The following is a 19,971-nucleotide window of genomic DNA, read 5'->3' as shown; positions in this document are numbered from 1 at the left end:
GCCTTGGCGAGATGGGGCGTCTGGGCTCCCCCCACTTTCGGGTCGTCTGCCCGCCTCGCTTCTTAAGGGGCCTCGACTGGCGCGCCGCCGTAGCCTTCCAGCACAAAGACACTGTTCTTCGTACTTAAAAGGGAGAAGGAATATACAACTGAGGAAGCCAAGAGTGATTTCCCCCCCTGGCAACGTTTGGATATTCTAATCTAATCTTCTAACTCAGCAGCACAATGGCTGAAGGCACTAGCTTTGCAAGGCACTCTTTTAAATTACAGTCGTCTCTGCTTTTCATGGCGCAATAACCAACCAGGTGTGTTTTGGGGAACTAGGCTGTTTATAAATTGAAATACGTAGGCACTGACAATTGCACATTACCAATTTAGTTAGCCACCCCTGCAAAAACCTTTGTCTTGTAGGAAAATTCAGAATGGTAAAAGGTGGCTTCTCACCCAAGGACAGCAGGTTTAGGATCAAAGTACTGTAGTTCACTCCCCATGAGTGAATATGGAAGAGAAGTTTTCAATTTTTAGCAAGGTATATAAAGGACTTGGTTGAGCAGGCAGGTGACTTAAGAGAAAGCAAACTACAGTGACATTTAATTCCAAAAGCTTTGGAAAGAACACTGCAGATTTCTGCCTGTTTCTTAGGACAGAAAGGCTACTTTTATTTCTGTATCATTTTTCATTCTTAGATTATTCAAAATTAACATTAGAATACCATTGTAAGGGCCTATTAAAGTAGATCTCCCACAAAGTAGAAAGCAAGCTGTAAGGTCTATCAGAACTTTTCTTCTGGCTAGGTATTAGGGGTGGGGCAGGGGAAGGCAAGGAGAGAAATGCTGCTGAACTTTGCTTGTACCCTATGACATGGACCAGCACATCGTCACATCTCAGTTGTGATTCAAAAAAGTATCTCCAAACTTTTTACTTTGAAAACAGTATTAGTTTCTCCACCATCTGCAGTTTTAATTTCAGTCCTGCATTGTTCAGCAAAAGCAGCAGATTCACACTTCCAAGAAGAGTTCCACTGATGTCAGCAATAAAATATTTCATTAAGTGGGTGGTTTTTTTGGGGGGGGGGAAGGAAGCTATTCTTTAGACCCAGATTAAGTTAATGGCAAGTTGGGAAAATGAAGCTTGCCCAGTGTTAAATAGTTGCACTTTAATAACCATGTGCTTTACATTTTCTAGGATTGATTATAAGTCCCAAATTCTCCACTTATATTTTGTAATGCATTTTTAAAGTATTGCTAGCATTTTACTTTGTCTCATAACAATGGAAACTCAATGAAAGCTTATCAGTTGCTTTATATCACTTCCTTGAACCATTTCAATTTCCTTTAATGGCACTATCATATAGATAAAATATTTAACTGTGGAATACTGTGTTCTTGGCTGTATAGCTTGATCAGTGCAGATGTGTAGATTGTCCTACCTTGTCGCACACAACTGACAATGACATTTTGCTTTGTCACATTCCTTCATAGTGGTTTTCTATATTTTATTCATGCAGCCCATTATATTGGGCTATAAAGCAGTCTTCACATACTGAGTTTAGTCAACTGCAGCATGATCAGTGCTGCATTTGTGGTTTTTTTTTTGGAAATTAACATTGTAAATGTTAATCTAACAATACCAACAATAGCACCAGGAAGAAATAATGCAAACTTGGAAAGCTTATCTATTGTGATATTCACATTTAATAGGTTTTGGATAATGGAGAAATGGTATGTCACTATTGGTACTGCCTATTTCCAGTTTATTTTATTTCCTGAAGCTAAGATAAGAGAAGCTAATGCGTGATCTCTACTTTCCTACAAGGTCACTTTGGGTGTTTAAAGTTATTCATTCACCTACAGGGTCTAGTGGGTTTAACTTGAAGCAACCTGTTGTAAGAAATACAAGATGAAAGTCTACAATGAATATAAATGTCAAAGGGGTTCTACAAACAAGCAATAACAATAAACTCATAATTTGTTAAATGATAACCTTTATTCTCAAAGCTGCCCAATATTCCTACATTTATATTTCTGCATTTCATTGTATATACTTTGTTGTGTAGTGAACAAGGGGAAGGAAGGAGATTAGTTGGGAGGGCTGCTGCTTGAGAAACACCATCCAAAAGTCTCTTTGGGACTACAGATTCCAAAGTTAAATCCCAGTAACTGTGTTTAAAACAAATAGTCATAAGAAACTGTAACGTATTTTATGCATATACAGATACTTCAGCTGCCCATCTACAATAAATATCCTAAAAGGGAGGCTGTAAATTTCCATGCAGCCTGATGAAATAATGATCCATGTACTCTCCAAGTCAGGAGATAGTATCCTTTCAGAACAAGTTCTCAAGCAAGGACAGGCAGCTCAGCTGTACAGATGGCACACACACAATTATTTGCACAAAGCAAGTGATCAAATGAAGAACATGGAAGCCGGGAGGCTACATAGTTCTTGTATTTATCTCCTGTACTGACAAGTAGAGAAAATAGGGAGAATAAAGTGAACTCCATGGGTAACAATGCAGACATTTCTTCAGTTTGTCCCTGGGGAATGTTTCTGAAGATCTTTATAGCACATTCATTTTCTAAGAATCCCAAGCACTTGTAGCTCCTAATTCATCCCCAGGCCTGAGATTTACAATAATGCAGTACAAGCTTGCCATCACTTCCAAAACACTGCAACAGAACAAGAAACAGAGGAGTTAAACAAATTTAATATTTAATTAAACCTATAAACTGTTGGGTTGCAATTATACAGCCTAATACATAAAGTGTCAACATTCTACTGAAGGTTTCTTATGAAATGCTGCCACCTGTTGACAACATACTTTGAAGGTTACATGCTGCATTTGCTACAGCAGACACGGAGTGAAATGGTAATCAAACTGAAACATCTTACAGAGCAATCCAGACTCCAGAGCAGGCAGTGAGACTCACTGAACCACTGCTGCATTTGGGAGGGCAGGTAAAAGCCTGCTCTGGGCTATGCCAGCCTGAAGCTGGTAAAGCACTGCACCCTTCATTGGGCCCAAGGCCACCAAATCATAGAATTGTAGAGTTGGAAGGGACCCTGCGGGGATCATCTAGTCCAACCCCCTGCGATGCAGAAATATGCAGCTGTCCCACACGGGGAATCGAACCTGCAGCCTTGGCGTTATCAGTACCGTGCTCTTACCAACTGAGCTATCTATTCCCACAAATCATGGCAGTAGAGCTGGCTAATGGATTCCAGGCTGGTTCAGCCACATTCCCTCCTTCTCTGGAATACCCTTTTATGGATTGATACTAGTAGGACTGTCCTTTTAGTGGGTGGAACAGAGAGCTCTGTGCCGGTGAAGTTGTTCTGGGCAGGGCAACCTTTGCCTTATCCAAACAATTGAATGGTGCCCTTAGTTCAAGCATAGGCAAACTCGACCCTCCATAAGTTTGGGACTACAATTACCATCATCCCTGACCACTGGTCCTGTTAGCTAGGGATGATGGGAGTTGTAGTCCTAAAAAACATCTGGAGGGCCGAGTTTACCTATGCCTGCCTTAGTTTCTAATGCAAAGAAGAGAAAAGGAAATACTTAGAAGCTGTGAATTACCTCATATAGTGTTCCAACTTCCTGGTCTGGTGAAGGAGCAAAAGACTGATTCACATAAATAAACTGTATGAGAAAGAGATATTTGGTAAGTTTTAGAGGAAGTTACTCTGTTTGAACAGAAAACTTTTATCAGACAATATTCTTTCCCGTATTACCTCAGCATCCTGTCACTGCAATGACAGGGCTAAGAGAAGAACAGTCTACAGCCAGCTGTAAGCTGAAGGTTCAACAAGGGCGAAGAACCCAAGAATCATAGAATTGTCAAGTTGGAAGGGACTCTACAGGGTCATCTAGTCCTGCAAAGGCAAGGATCTCGACATGTTTTCCCATCCAATTTAAACTATACTGGGCCCTGCTAAGCTTTGCAAATGTGCTAGCTGTTTTATTGCTGCACCACTATGAGGAATAGGTCCATTAGTTTTATTGTACAAAGGAGGAAGCCAGCCTACCCATATTTACTGGCCTGAGGACTTAAGAGTTGACAGGAGTTTGCTCCTCCTCCAGCTCATAGCTACTTGAAGTCCTTTGGTAACAGGAGTGAAAGAAAAGACAACTTGCCATCAAGATAACTGCTTGGCCACAACCGAAGCTCCTTTATGGATAGTTGCTAAGTGGCTATTTGTTAAAGCTTTGCAGGACAGCTAGATTGGATATGACTCCAACTATGTTTAGTGTTCATGGCTCTTGATCAAACATTGTGAGTAGTGATTCAATATTAAAATATTCAGTTTCAACACAACAATAATTTCAGAACTGGGTTAGCATTTGTGAACTAAAACCACTGCCAGTATATAACATGTGGCTACTTTTGCACCCATACAACCATTTCATCTAACATCTATTTTTTCATAGTTTTAAGTTTAATAGCTTCTATATTTCTCTGTCTTTTGTCATTTTTGACAACAGCATAAATATATACCTGGAACCTCAATCATTCACTTGAAGATGCCCACATTACATTTAGTTTCAAGTTACATCCACTCAGGATCTCAGCTCTGCCTAGATTTAATGAAACCGATAGAGGTAATTCAAAATATCTAAAGCCATTATTCTACTACTATGAGAAATAACCTTGGAAAAGCTTACCCATGTGCATGGTAGTAAACTTCCAAATAGATTTGGGGACTCTGAACTCATCAAGTATATATTTTGGAGATAGGTGGGGACAAACTAGAGGGAATATTTGGTGCCTTCAATTCCTACTTGTAAGCTTCCCAGCAGCATCCTACTCTGATTCAGCTCTTACCGATGGCTCTTATATTCCTAAATAGGGAAGTGAGGTCATCACATACCAGCTGTTCTGAGGCCACTAGTTTGAGAAACTTTTTGATGAAGTCAATAAGGGCTTGGATTGTGCGGGTTCTCTCTACTGCCCATTTCTTGGTTTTCATTATAGGGGTATCCCCAACAGCCTTGAGCAAAACATCAACTAGAAAGCAGAGAACATTGCAAATGAGAACAAATAGAAACACAGCAGAATATGTCACTGAAATATACTGAAAGAAAATCAATAAAATGTAGGAAACAGATAAGGAGAAATGCAACAGAATAATTTGCAAAAATCTTATAATTGTAGAATTTATATACTTAATATACTGCTGCTGAGCCCTTGAGGTACAGCAGGATATACATACATGGGTGCAGCTGGGGAGAAAAGCTGTGTCCCCAAAGCAAGTAAATAAATAAAAAGACTTAACTAAAAGTAGAAATTGTAAAGATTTTGAGATTTTTCTGAACATATGGGGTCAAAAGAAAGTAATTTAAAACAACTATTGTTGAGACGTTTCCGTCTGAATCTGCTAGACAGAGCCAGAGGGAGGTGGGTGTCCTGCCCACCGCTAACGTAACTAAAATTCTAATAATAATTTATTATTTATACCCCGCCCATCTGGCTGGGTTTCCCCAGCCACAATGGGCAGCTCCCAATCCTGGCTACATCCACGTATATATACAATAATATTTATTAATACGGGTGCCATTTATTGGTGGGGAACCAGAAGAAATCATTTGATTCATGGAGGCCTGGGGTGCAGAGCAAGATCAACGGAAGCACAACTGGCAGGTAAGCGGGACAACGGATCGGGACCTTTCAGAAACTTGACAGCACAGCGTGAGCCCTCAGCCGTTCTGGGAGGCCTGCGATACCTGCCTCGGGCGACCAATACGACCCTCCCTCCCTCCCTTTCGGGGCGTCGGCCCTTTCGCGACCCGCCCGTTTACTTTTCTTCCTGGCGTCTCCCGCAGGTTCCTCGGTCACCGGGGAAACGGCCGAAGCGGGAGCCGACTCCAGCACCCCCAACGTAGGCCCGGCCCCGCCCTCCGGGGCATCTTCGCCCCCTTCACCCCGGCCGCCCTCCTGAGGTGGGAAAGGGGCGGCGGCGGCAGCACCGGGCTGCTCCTGCTCTTCGCCCAGCTCCGACATAGCAACGAAACAGCGGAAGCAGCAGCCCCAGCGGCGCTCGCTTTCATAGGCTCCTGCCGGGGGCACGTGACCGCGCCGCCGCCGTCGTTTTGTCCCTCGCGCGCTTCCGTCCTCGTACTTCGCGTCAGTCAGATGACCGTTTCTCTTCCCCGTCCCCTTGCCCCTTCTAATCTCGTCACATGAGCGAGGAGCGGTTCTAGCGCCTGTGGTGTCTTTCGGTAGAGGCGAGTTTATAGGGGGCCGGAGTCGCGGGCCTCGGACTGGGGGAGGCGCAGACCGCCTCTCCCCCCCCACCTGCCTCTCTCCTGCGGCTCCTCAGCAGCAGCTGCTGCTCCTTCCTCACCATGATTAAAGCCATCCTGATATTCAACAACCACGGCAAGCCGCGTCTCTCCAAGTTCTACCAGCGCTATGTGAGTGGGGGCGAGGAGAGGAGAGGAAGGGGCGGGCGAGCGGGCCGGACGCGGTGGCGTGGCTGTGTGGCGGCGGCGGAGCTCCTTGCGAATGGGGTGGGGCGCCGTCGGTTCCCTTGGCGCCGCGAGGCAGGTGCCCTCTTCCCTCAGGAGGCGCCCTTCGCTCTGGCGGCTCCAGTCCAGAGAGACATATATTCCTCTCTTCCCCTATGGCTTACTTTCAGGGAAAGCACTCTGCACATGTTCTCTGTGCCGGATTTAAGCTAAACAAACTATAGCTTAGTGCCCCACTCTCTTGCCTCCCCCCCAAAAAATTAAAGGAAAAAAACCTGGATGTACATTTCCAAAATATAAGATAAAAATCAAATAAAATAAAACCTACATACAGCAACAGTGGTTTGTGTTGTGTAGGCTCCTATGGTGTAAGTAATGGGCCCCGCCTGCTAACTTGCTCCCTAAAATGTCACTGGTTTGCTCATTTCTATATCAATTACTTTGATAAAATACATATTTTGTTATGTGCGGTTTAGATACTTATTAGGTCCATAAATTACCATATAGCATATATTCAACACAAAAAGCAGCGACAATTTGTTGTTGATATAGGACAGCTGGACATACAAAGGGCCCCATTACCTTCAGTAGCTTAGGGCCTCATCAAACCTAAATCCGGCCCTGGTTCTCTCACTCTCTTCTTGGCATTTCCTCTCCCCCCCCCCCCCCGGTGTTGGCACTGGCCCTTTCAAGCCACGCTGCCAACTTGAATAAGATAATGGGGAGGTGGGGGTGAGCAGGTAATCCCTGCCTCATATGACGTGGCACACACACACCATTGGAATGGCAATGCTCATCCACTTGGGGGGTAGGTTGCGAAGGGGCCTCAGTCCCTATGAGTTGGCTCCTGTGCTCTGCATCACCTGCCGACCATATCCTGGCCTCCAGGGGCTGAAGAATTACTGGCTCGTAATAACCCACCATCGCAAGCATGCCTTGTGAGAAGTTAGGCCACCGGGTCATCTGGCTCGTGACGACAGCAGTGGCTCTCCAGGTCTGTGACAAGTGCCTTCTTTTTAATGCAGATATAAGAGCATGATGTGTCACCCACTAGAGGTAACAACCCTCCCAGTGCCTTAGCTATGGAGGGGAGGGGGGCTAACTGGGTTTTTTTTGCCCCTAGTAAAGTCTCCAGAGGGGTGCCATTGAGGCTCCCAGCCTGTGTGTGTACACAAATGTGCATGGGGGTGCCAAGATAGGTCTTTGACCCGGGTGAAATAAAGCCTAGTTTCACCCTGACTCCTCTCCTAATGTCCTGTGCAAAACAGACATTGCCATCACCAGAGTTGCAACTGCCCACCATGAACAACCCAACCAGTGGTTTCATTTAGATATTAGATGGTACCGGGGACAGTGTTGTCCCTAAAATGAGCTCCACCTATGCTTTTCAGTTCTGCATATCAAGACTAGTCTTAGTCCATGTAAGGGAAACAGCAATCCACCTCGTAGCCATATTGCAGGACTGAAGAGGCAAGGAATGTTCCATAGCTGTTGCCCATGGATCCGCAGGCACTCCAGAGGCCAAACACAAGTCCTTTGTATTGCTCTGCTTTCCTTTGGACCACATCAGAGAGGCCGAGAGAGGGGAGTCTTGTTATATGGGTGACCCAGAACCTCCATACACACTGTCCAGGCTTGTGCCCCTGGGGCGGGGGTCGGCAACCTGCGGCTCCAGAGCCGCATGCGGCTCTTTAACTCCTTTGCTGCGGCTCCGGGGCGGAGGCGAGGGGAGGAGGCGCATTTTCTGGGCGGAAACACGCAAAAAGCCGCTTATGATTGGATCAGTCCCTCGGGCGCCCCTCCAGCAGAGCGCCCAGCAGGGCGCCCTCCAATAATCTCGGGCGCCCCTCCAGCAGAGCGCCGCTGGCAGCCAGGGACAGGAAGTTGATAGCTGTGTTGCTTGGTAACCAGGAAGTTGCGGTCGCCATTTTGAGCTAACCACGTGGTTTGGCCCGGCGGCCATTTTAGGTGAGGCACTCTGTTGTGGGAATTGGATACTCAGGCTTTATAAGTGACAATATAGCTCAATTGGTGGATTGGAAGAGAACAAGTTATTTAAGTTAAGCATTTTAAGAGCTCATAGAGGTTTGACTCTGAGTGTTATTATATTAAAGCGCTTTAATTAGGGCTTTAGCGCTCCAAGGATATATATGCAACCCTGAAATATAATTAATTTGATTGCTTTAATAAGTGCTTGCAGTAGTCAACTTATTGCTTGATTCCAATTGTATTTAAACTTATCGAGTGTGGATTCATTTTGGTAATTTAATTCATTTGGTTGGAACTTTAAATTCATTTTGGTTGACTAAGAGAAAGGGCAGATCAATTGCTGCTGGATTCTGATTGTATATCAATTTAATTTAATTGATTAGATTCATTTGGTTGATTTAAGTCCTTTGGTTAGTTAATTAAGAAACAGTATTTATTATTGCAGGCCAATTTAATTACTTAATTCCGTTTAAATTAATTGGAAGTTGGTTCATTAGGCCAACTCATTTTATTTAGTGGTTACTTTAAATTTATTTGCTTGATCAGGAGCAAGGGCAGTTACTGCCCCCTGCCTACAGTGCCCACCCCTTCTGTTTAAAAAACAGTTGAACGCATTATATATATATATATATAATAATAATAATATTCAAAATAAGATAAAATAAATAAATAATAAAAAATAAAAAAAACTTTGTCGTCCCGCCTTTGCAAGCAGGCTGCATTGAAAGGAGGCATATACACTGGTCACTGTTTTGAAGGGGAGTGAAGAACACACACTCAAAAAAAGGTAACTTGTTAATGTAATGTTTATTTCTATGAGGAGGAGTAATTCTGAGGGGTCAAACACAGAAATAATAAAAAGTGTCAAAAAAGGTATTTTTATAATGATGAGGATGACATTGGACCCTCATTATTAATTATTATTTACATCAGGCACTGATTATGATTTATGGTACACTGGGGCCCTGATTAATTTTCTATGGCATTTTGGGCATTGATTATTGGGCATAGCAAGTCGCGGTCGCGTGGAATTTGTGCTTTGTGACTGTTTGAGGTGGGGGTTTTTTCTTGGGAGGCTGGGCGGCGCGAAGAGAGGGATTATTTTTATAATGACGAGGATGACATTGGGCCCTCATTATTAATTATTATTTACATCAGGCACTGATTATGATTTATGGTACACTGGGGCCCTGATTAATTTTCTATGGCATTTTGGGCATTGATTATTGGGCATAGCAAGTCGCGGTCGCGTGGAATTTGTGCTTTGTGACCGTTTGAAGTGGGGGTTTTTTCTTGGGAGGCTGGGCGGCGCGAAGAGAGGGAGGCTTGTGGTAGCGTCAGGGCTTGTCTCTAGCAAAGTAAGTCCTCGCTATTTGGTCACATGCGCAGCATTCTCCTTGTGGGGGTTAGGTGGCATATATACAGCGTTATATTTGTTTTAAATGTTGCAATGTTTTTGCGGCTCCCAGTTGTTGTTTTTCTTCGGAAACGGGTCCAAGTGGCTCTTTTTGTCTTAAAGGTTGCAGACCCCTGCCCTGGGGGATCACTTCAGTGCTGCTACCCAGCGGTTTGACTTTGCCCCCGAAGGCGAACTCTATTGTCTCTTGAGACAAGACAGATGCCAACTACAGCAGCAACAACAGTGGGAGATTGAATAGTAATGGTGAAGAAAGATAAATGTTGGTGGCACAGGAGGTTGTTTTGCTGTATTTCAGCACATTGGGCTGAGCGGGATGGGTAGGAGGATGGCAGCTCTAACGGTATTTTAGTGGGTAAGATGAGAAGCAGGTGATTATTGTTTGATGCAGAAGAGTTCTTATGTTGCCTGTTAGCTGATGCTTCCTTCTAATTAGTGACATGTGATACTCAGACAGGCTTTGGGGTTATGGTTGGTATTGATCCTGAACGGTTAGGAATTCAAAGTTTGTAGTGTTTGGCACTATTAAATACACACAGACGGAAAAGGTACTAAAAACTGGATGTTTGTTAGCAGGACAGAAATGTGTAGGGTATGTCACTTTTAAAGATTGCTTTCCGTATGACAAGAGGAAACATGGTGCTACCATTTCCAATCAGAAAATTTTGAGTATCCTTAAGTCTGTTTTGTACTTGTGGTCATTCTGTTTGTGCTGTGTTTGCACATTGAAACTCATGTACATTTGCTATTCATGATGGTGTATTTGCCCGGGGTTTTTTTAATACAAAGAAGTGTACTTGTAGAAAAGTTGTTACATGTCAACCCAAAGTGACTCTGAGTTGGTTCCTTTACTTGGTGATTGTCAGAGGGGAGAAGGATAGGATGAGAACCATGCTGTATAAAAATTGCAGAGCCACCATCCTTAGTAACTCCGAAAGTTCTTATTTTTTTTGTCACTTTTAAATACTGCAAAAAGGTATTTATTTGCATAAGCAAAGCTCGTTTCTTGTGTTGTGCTAATATAGAAATATTGTAATGTGGTAGAGTTACAGAACAGCTTAGGTGAAGTAAGTGCAAAAAACTTGCCAAGAAGGATTTTTAACTGCACCTTGTGAAAGTTTAAGGGGCTAGGTACAAATCTGATGTTTGTGTCTGTCTTTGTGCACAGCATCTTGCTTGACATGATGATTTGACTATGCTTCAGAGGATGAATCTCTGTTTAGGTAGTCACTCAGCTTTGAGAGTTAAACTAGAGGGATGGCTGTGGTAGCGTTTAACAATCTTAAGAGTTTTGTGGCACCTTAGACAAACAAATTTATTGAAAGTTGATGTTATAATAAATTAGTCAGTTCATAAGGTGCCACAAAACTCTGATAATGAATTAGAAATGGAAAAAATGTGGCTGTGCAAAATATACTAGTTTTAATGTAGTGATTTACTGGAATTGGATCAGTTTGTGTGTAATAAATAATTTAGTTTAAATGCTACTCTTGCCACAAAGCAAAATCGGAGAAGCTAGTTGAATCCCCCCCCCCCCGAAGAAATCAGTTTCAGCATTTCTGTATTACCCATTCAGAATAATAACTTATTTTCTCTTGCACTAGGAGGGAGATATTTCTGTATGTTGATATTTTGTCTATTTCTGAAACAATGTGCGGTATGGAACAGTACCAAGGGTGTGTTTGCGTGTGTGTGGGTGTGTATATACATTATATATCCCTCCTAAAATGTTGCACCAAAATTGTTACTTAGAGAACATAGTACTGGATAGGGATGGAGCAGTGCTTATGTTATCCAACTGTATTTAGAAATATAGATTGTTTAACTACCCAAGTCTCTTTTCCTCCCCAGAGTGAAGATACACAGCAACAAATTATCAGAGAAACATTTCATTTAGTCTCAAAACGCGATGAAAATGTCTGTAATTTCCTAGAAGGTGGCTTGTAAGTATCGTGAATTGTATTCACAGTTGTTAAAATAAAATATGAAGGTGGTGAAAAGTGTTCCACTTTGAAGACTTGGCATATCAACGTTATTTTGATTTTGTACAAGTCCAACATCAAAACCTATGACATTTCCTGTAAAATGTTTAGGCTTGGAAGACAATGTGCATATTCTGCTGTGATGCTTACTTATTTGATGGTGGCCAGAATTGTCACTGGTGTCAGGGTTGTATGGAGTGTTAGAAGAAGGGTAATGCCTCTTGTGGGGTACATGTGCTCCTTCTGGGGCAGTTTCTCCACCTTTGGTCCCCATCTTGCACTCAGCTCTCACCTGTGATTCCTAGAAGCTGTCAGCATGCAACAACTGCCACACTCTGGGAGATGGCTTTGATTAGCCGGCTAAACCCAGGTGCAGATCTTCTAGGATTCAAGTTCCCTTACTTTGTTAGCAAGCACATGTTATTGCATTAGGACCACCACTCTCAGCTTAATACACTGAGATATGAATGGTCCTTTTGTTTGCCTGTCCATTTGCATATGCCCAAAGTAATCCAGTAAGTCTCTACTTAGCTGTAGCTTTCTGTTTTGCCTGAACTGGCAAAACCAGCTTTAGAAGAAGGCATATATACATTCTTATCTGGCGTTGTTGTTCATTTGGGTAGTTACCCTTTTCAGTACCAGTGTAGGTCGATGTTTGTACATTATCTGTTATATTGTACATTACAATGTTTATACATTTTATATGATAGAGTCTTTATTATGAGAAGCCTACTGATTTAAATGGTTTTGACTTTAATGTGTATTATTTATTTGACAACATGTATGTACTGCTTGATTGTAATATAACCATCAGAGTGGTTTACCAAAATACCCAATACAATTATCAGTAAAAGAAATCAAGAACAAATATTCAAAACATGCAAAAAATAATTAAACTCATCAGCAAGCTAAAACCAGATTAAAACACATGACATGGATGCATGTCTGGGTAGGCTTGCCTAAAGTAAAATGTTTGTAGCAGGTGTTGAAAAGACTACAGGGAATATACTTGCCCCATGTCAACAAGCAGGGACTTCCAAAGTGTGGGTGCTGCCACACTAAAATACAGATTTCTTATAAGTGCAGAATGAGTGTTATGTGGCATTTGTAACAGCGCTAGTTTTCCAGATTGAAGTGGCTGAGTGGCCATATATGGAGTAAGGCAGTCTTGCAGGTATCATAGAATTGGAAGGGATCTCAAGGGTCATCTAGTCCAACCCCCTGCAATGCAGAACACACACAGTCTCGACACAGTTCCCTATCAAATTTGGGACCATACTGGACCCTGGTTAAGCTTTGCAGTGTGCTAGCAGTTTTATTGCTGCACCACTAGGGGGAGAGGTCCCCAATTATACCTGCTATTTTAAAAAATGTTGTAGCTGCTAACAAATGCAACTTGGAATGTTGGAGTTAATTGTTAATGTTTATCTTGTTTTGTTTTAGATTAATAGGTGGATCTGACAACAAATTGATATACCGACATTATGCCACATTGTACTTTGTCTTCTGTGTTGATTCTTCAGAAAGTGAACTTGGCATTTTAGATTTAATACAAGTAAGTAATTTATAGAGGATTTTGTATGTTTTTGTCCTGTTGTTTTTCTTTATTTTATCTACTAATAAAGAAATAAATTTACAATGTCCATCATTAGATGTAAGGTAATGAGATAAGTGTTTATTCCGCTAAAATTATTTTGGGTGAACTATTGTCTAAACTGACCTGTGTATTTGCTTGCCTGTAAGGCTTGACATGCCTCTATATAATAATACTGACAATATTTCTCAATACTAAGTATTAATACTTGTATGGGGAGGAAATTATTAACAGTGGCCACACTATTGTATGTTTTGCTTCCAGTATTGGTGCTAGGAAGCTGATTGGGAGCTAGGTTTCTTACTTTGAACAGAAGCTCACTTGGATTGGATTGGCTCTGGAGAACCACTCTTAGAACAAAATATTGCCTGCATGTAACAACAGCTTGGAAAATAAAATATATTTCCCCTGGAAATGAGGCACTAGGTTTTCATGATATGCAAAAATAATAATTTCTGAAAGTGTTTCTCTTGCTATTCATTTTGTGTACATACCTAATCTGTGGTAATCAAGTGGTGTGTGTTTTTGTAACTTCTCAAACCTATTCCTAAGGCAACTGTGTGTATGCTTGGGAGTAAGGCCTACTGAACTTAGTGGAATGTACTTTTGAATAAACATATATAGAATTGTGCTGCATGCTTATTCTTTAGAAATGTGTTAGATATATAAGAAGTCAGCAGTACAGGATGTGACTGTTTAACAGGGCTACGTTTTGATAAATACAATCTAAGTCAGGACCATTCTGGTGATGTGGCTACAGTGGGAGGACATGGAAAACAAGTAAATGCTATATTGCTCACTGTTTGCAAGCCTGTTTTCAGCCTGCAGAGCTGTTACCAGGCTAAAATGCCACTTTTTATGCTTAATTTTAATTAGTTAAAGAAGGGGTGCATTCCATTTTGTTCCACAAGAGGGTGTCCTACCACAGCAAAACAAAAGGCTAGCTGTAGTGTGGCACTCATTGTCCAAGTTTGAAAGTTTGAAATGACTCTGGAAATTTTGGTTGTAATACATACGCAGGGAGGCTTGCCTGGCGCCTTCATTACATATCTTTAGGTACCAAGCAAAAACATTCCCAGGTCTTGGACTTACTAAACAATCTATGGTCTTTTAAACTGTGTGTTTGGGGCAGGATGTTAGGGATCTTTTGGTCGTTATGGTATGTATTTTTGTGTTCTGACATTGTAAACCACCCTGTGATCTTTGGATGAAGGTCAGTATAGAAATTTAATAAGAATAACTAGAACATAACAAAAGTAGTCATAAACAATAAATAAAACATATAAAAATACAAAACCAAACTGAATAATCTTCACATAAATCACAACAAAATCTAAAATAAAGATACAAAAAGAACAGCAGCAACCCTGCCCAACAACCCTCCCCCGAAAAAAAAGCCCCAGTCTGCTCATGTTATGATGCTATGTAACCTTGTACAAACATGTTTTTATTAATTTTAATATTTTGTTAGCAAAGAGAATCCATTCAGTAAGCTTGAGTTCAGAAATTTGTTCACTTTATATATTTATGGGTGTCTCTCAGGAAAAATCCGTATGCAGCTGTACTGGGTAACCTATTGTGCTTACTTAGAAAGGCAAGTCTAGGACTTTTCATATATGAGATGCATTCTAGGATAATCCTCAGGATGGGCTTAATCCGTCATGCCATATATCCCTGCTCCCATCATGCTTCAAAATGCTTAAATTTGGTGAGGCTGAAAGCTGGGGGTAAACTAGGAAAGGAAGCAAGAGCAGTGTTGTTGATGGGCAAAACTAAAACCTTAACCCATTACTTCCAGGTCTACAGTGTAGCTCCTAAAAATGGTTCATGCAGCCTGTCAGTGCAGATGGTTTAACTGATAGAAATAAGAGTTTATAGCAATAGAGAATGAAGTAAAGTTCCACTGAACTCTAGGGGATCATATGATCATTTCTATTTATCTAGATTGTTTTAATTGAAAGGAATGAAATCAGTGCTATTTTTCTAGAAATAGAGGTGCCAGAACTCACCATAAATACCTCCCTTGTTTTCTTATAATAGCCATGGCACTCACCTGAGAGGTGCCGGAACTGAGTTCTGGCAAGTTCTGGCTGAAAGAAAGCCCTGGTTGTAATATACCTTGAAGCTTGGTAACCCCAACTTCCTCTTTTTGGTGCATATATAATGCATTTTTCCCCTCACCGCTTTCCCCTTGTACTGAAGGTTTGTATTTCTTACTATTAAAACATTCTGGCAAAATTTAAAACGACAATATTTGAAAGCAGGAAGAAAATCATTTTGATAAGTGCCACCCTGGTCCACTAGGAGACATTTAGTGATTTCAGGGGAAAATATTTTCTACCTAAAATTGTTCCCTTATGTTTGGGAGTCCAGTTGAGGCAAATGTCTAGCTTTAATGAACTCTGTCGCTCTTTCCCAGAACATTTTTATATGTTTTGGTTGTATATAGTCAGTATAAATGCTGCTTTTAGTAATAGCCTTACTTAGTCATGAATTAAATAAAGTAAGTTTCTGTCTCCTTTTAAATGGATTAATCTGCGTGCATTACTGTGTGTTTGTGGCAGAACATCATAGCTCCTAAATTTAAGCAGTATGAGGGTGCTGCTTGTATACTGCAAATGGCTCTAGCTTTAGCAGATAATAAAGCAACTGTCTAGAAATTTTAATGCGGTATTCAGGCAATGCCTGTCTCTTTGGGCAGATGAGACTAAATGTTAAATCAGTTAGTCCACGCTCAAATCTGTTTTGTTGTTGTTGTCAGGTTAAGCATTTCAGCATGTCTGTATAAACTGTGCCACAAAAATTTGATAGTAAAGCTTTCAGACCATAGTAACAGACACAGTGTGAAATATTTAAAGTAATAAAGTGTGAAATTTGTTTGAAGCGTGCTATATTTGACTAAGGAACAGGAATGTCAAGCTGTCACATTAGTGAAGTTTGATCTTCAATAATGTACTTGGGATCTGCCAAGAGAATCCGCTGTGTTAACCCTACATGTTATACAGATACATTAAACCTCCATAATTCTTGATGGTCTTCTGTGTTCTGATTTCCACATTTACAGTTTGTCCATAATGGAATGATGGAGTAGCTATAAAACTTTGACCCCTTGCAAATTTTCTCCCCACAGGTATTCGTAGAAACGCTAGACAAGTGCTTTGAGAATGTCTGTGAACTGGATTTAATTTTCCATGTGGATAAGGTAGTGTGGTGAGCTGCTGTAACATGAATTCAAAGTATTCTGTTGACCAGAAAATCACATTCTTGTATCTGTCAGAATGGTAAACAGTCCCTTTCCTTGTTCAAATGTCATTTTATATTAGCTAGTCACTTTTTAACTGAATAAATATACCCTGAGAAATGAATAGTCAAATTCACATGTATTTTCGAAAACATATTTGCAGTATTGCTTTTGTCAAGTCAAACCTCCTGACCTCCATTTTACTGCTATTCTACACATGGTTTCCTTGCCCTAAATACTGCAGACTTAACTTCTGAGACTTAACAATGCATACAATTGTGCTATAAAGAAAAAACTGGTGGTATACAGAAAACTCCTTGATTCCCTTGGCATATAGACTTAATTCAGAATTGTCAGTTGCTTTTGATGTTTTCCTATCTGGTAGCTGCAGAAAAGCATGACTCAGGCTAGTGTATTGTCCATGGGAAGATAATTTTCCATGCAGAGAAGAACATATTGCTTAGGCAGTGAAAACAAAAAAATTATAAGAAAATTGTGTGGGTTGAAAACTTAAAAGTACTTGCCCCACGCCTCTCCCCCCCCCCCCCCAAGTTGTCGAGCCGCTTGATGCTTGTTGAGAGAATGAGGCAGTGGAGGGAATAAGCTGCTTAATTCTTCCATTAGGGAAAGAAACAACAGGCTAGAAGTTTCTGTAAAGAACATAAAATTGCTTTTAATGATTGTCAAGATTTCTTCCACATGAGCATGACTTGTATCTGCACTGCCAAGTTTATAATAACTTGCACTGGAAAGGCAGTTGGTTAAAGATACTAGAAAACAACTTTTCTGAGTGCCTGAACTGAACTTGCTCCCTTGTATAGGGAATTTTCCCCCACCCTCCGGCTTCACTGTTTGACACCTCTTATAGTTCCTCTGAGGCTATTGTTACTTCTTCCAAGAAATTAGATGTGTACTAGAACAGTAAATGTCTGTTTATGAAGACTAGCCAGCTCCTCCCACCTTTTTCCTATGGGAAGTATTCCTCCTTACTAACAATTGCTAATTCGTCTCTACATCTGGGTTTGAAGGAGGATGAAAAAAATTGCCCTTCCAATTTTTAAGAACGTTTTTTTAAACCCTCTTCCACCCTGCAGCTGAAATGTTTTCAGTGATGTGATTTCTGAGCAATCTAATATTTCTTTGCTTCCTAGGCTAAGTCTTATTCCCCAATGGCTTATGCCTTCCCTCTTTTGTTGATTTCTGCAAATCTGTTCCTTGCCAAGGTATTTTGAAATAGGCAGAAAAACAGCTATTGGGATAAATCATGTAAACTAAGTGCACTTACCCTGATTTGCGCAACTTCAGCACACAGAGCCCTCACTGGAAATCATTGTCCTGGAATGGTCTGTGTAACTTATATACAGGCAGCTCCCCATTTACGCAGGGATTGAGTTCCGCCCTGCCCCCTTGCAGTGTCAAAAATGGTGTATGTATCAAGTACGCACAGGCTGCAATGGGGACCTGCCTATACTGCATTTGAAATGCCAGAGTAGTTGCATATGTTGCACAGTAATGCTTGAAGCAGATACAATACCTGAAATATTGGTAACTGCAAAAAATTATTCAGCTGCATGCAATGTATGTTAGCCTGCAGCCAAAGCACCTGAAGGTTCTTGATTTTAATGATTTAATTTCGAATATTTTTGTACTATACAACTGTGAGACCCCATGTCTCATTTTACTGGAAAATTTTCAATGCGGCAGCTCCCTGAACTGGAGGATAGTATTTTATTTTTAAAAAAATCAGTTCTACTTTACATTGTGTTACGAGTTAAAAACGTGTGCTGACAGTGTTCTGCAAATGTGGAAGCTTTTATAGATGAGGAAGAAATATCCAGTATGGAAAGCTGGTAAACATAGGATATATAGGCATCAATATGTAATCTTTATGCAACACTTGCAAACAATATTTATTTGAAGGGCCTCATAAAGGAGGTGTGCAGTTTTCTGTTGGATGATCTGGCAATCACACGTTTTCTATGGGTTGTTAAGATTAAGTCCATAATATTTTAGCTGCATCTTATGAGCAACCAGTGTTACAGCTCTAACTTAAATGTTTGCTATGTTACTAATTTTACAAAGAAGAAAGGAATTTAAGAGCCTAACCCCCTGCAATGCAGGAATCTCAACTAGATAATGCATGACAGATGGCCATCCAACCTCTGCTTAAAAACCACCAAGGAAGGAGAGTCCACCACCTCTTGTAGGAGTCTGTTCCACTGTCAAACAGCTCTTACTGTCAGAAAGTTCTTCCTGATGTTGAGTCAGAATCTCCTTTCTTGTACAGTGGTGCCTCGCAAGACGAAATTAATTCGTTCCGCAAGTCTTTTCGTCTTGCGAGTTTTTCGTCTTGCGAAGCACGGTTTCCCATAGGAATGCATTGAAAATCAATCAATGCGTTCCTATGGAAACCGCCTTCAGACCAGGTCTGGGGACAGTCTGTCCCCCGACCTCTTCTGAAGGCCGGCGGAGGGCGAAAGTCTTTGCTCCCCCCCGCCTGCCTTCAAAAGCCGTCCGGGAGAGCGGAGAATCGCAGCGCGTTTCTCTGCTCTCCCGGGAAGGCAGACAGGGGGGAGCAAAGACTTTCGCCCCCCCGCCGGCCTTCAGAAGAGGTCCAGGACCTCTTCTGAAGGCCGGCGGGGGGCGAAAGTCTTTGCTCCCCCCCCGCCTGCCTTCAAAAGCCGTCCGGGAGAGCGGAGAATCACAGCGCGTTTCTCTGCTCTCCCGGGAAGGCAGGCAGGGGGGAGCAAAGACTTTCGCCCCCCACCGGCCTTCAGAAGAGACCTCTTCTGAAGGCCGGCGGGGGGCAAAAGTTTTTGCTCCCCCCCCCCGTCTGCCTTCAAAAGCCGTCCGGGATAGCGGGAAGCGCTTCCCTGCTATCCCGGACTGCTTTTAAAATGCTGGCGGTGGGGAGCAAAGCCTTTCGGCCCCCGCCGGCCTTCCTGGACCTCTTCTGAAGGCCGGAGGGGGGGGGAAAGGCTTTGCTCCCCACCGCTAGCATTTAAAAGAGGTCCCCGGAGATTTCCCTATGGGCTTTCTTCTTGCGAAGCAAGCCCATAGGGAAAATCGTCTAGCGAAGCGACGCAAAAACCGAAAAACCCTTTCGTCTTGCGGGTTTTTCGTCTTGCGAGGCATTCGTCTTGCGGGGCACCACTGTAACTTTAATCCATTTATTCGAGTCCTACCCTCCAGAGCAGGAGAAAACAAGCTTGCTCCCACCCTCCATGTGACAGTCCTTTAGATGTTTGAAGATGGCTATCATATCTCCTCTTAGTCTCTT

General features: G+C 41.9%; 2 protein-coding genes across 4 annotated transcripts in view; one reads left to right on the top strand and one right to left on the bottom strand.

The window, feature by feature from the left end:
• Positions 1-1,966: 1,966 nt before the first annotated feature.
• On the bottom strand, positions 1,967-6,001 carry ATG12 (autophagy related 12; the record flags this gene model as incomplete). The annotated part of the gene is made up of 4 exons (XM_083702498.1): positions 1,967-2,668; positions 3,580-3,642; positions 4,872-5,008; positions 5,800-6,001. The coding sequence occupies 4 exons, from the start codon at positions 5,999-6,001 to the stop codon at positions 2,609-2,611; spliced, it is 462 nt and encodes a 153-aa protein (XP_083558624.1). The 3' UTR covers positions 1,967-2,608.
• Positions 5,520-19,971, top strand: part of AP3S1 (adaptor related protein complex 3 subunit sigma 1) — a 26,339-nt gene continuing 11,887 nt past the window's right edge. Inside the window, exons 1-4 of one of the 3 annotated variants that reach the window (XM_083702474.1) lie at positions 5,520-5,641; positions 11,726-11,817; positions 13,300-13,411; positions 16,581-16,652. In XM_083702474.1, coding sequence (XP_083558600.1) covers positions 5,594-5,641; positions 11,726-11,817; positions 13,300-13,411; positions 16,581-16,652 — 324 coding nt within the window. In that variant the 5' untranslated portion in view covers positions 5,520-5,593. Of the gene's footprint in view, positions 5,642-6,178; positions 6,415-11,725; positions 11,818-13,299; positions 13,412-16,580; positions 16,653-19,971 lie in introns of those variants that run through there. The other 2 variants (XM_083702475.1, XM_083702473.1) reach the window with 2 other exon arrangements.

Source organism: Podarcis gaigeae (assembly GCF_964106915.1).
Source record: "Podarcis gaigeae genome assembly, chromosome: 11".
Lineage (NCBI taxonomy): Eukaryota > Metazoa > Chordata > Lepidosauria > Squamata > Lacertidae > Podarcis > Podarcis gaigeae.
This window is presented reverse-complemented; position numbering and strand designations above follow the sequence as displayed.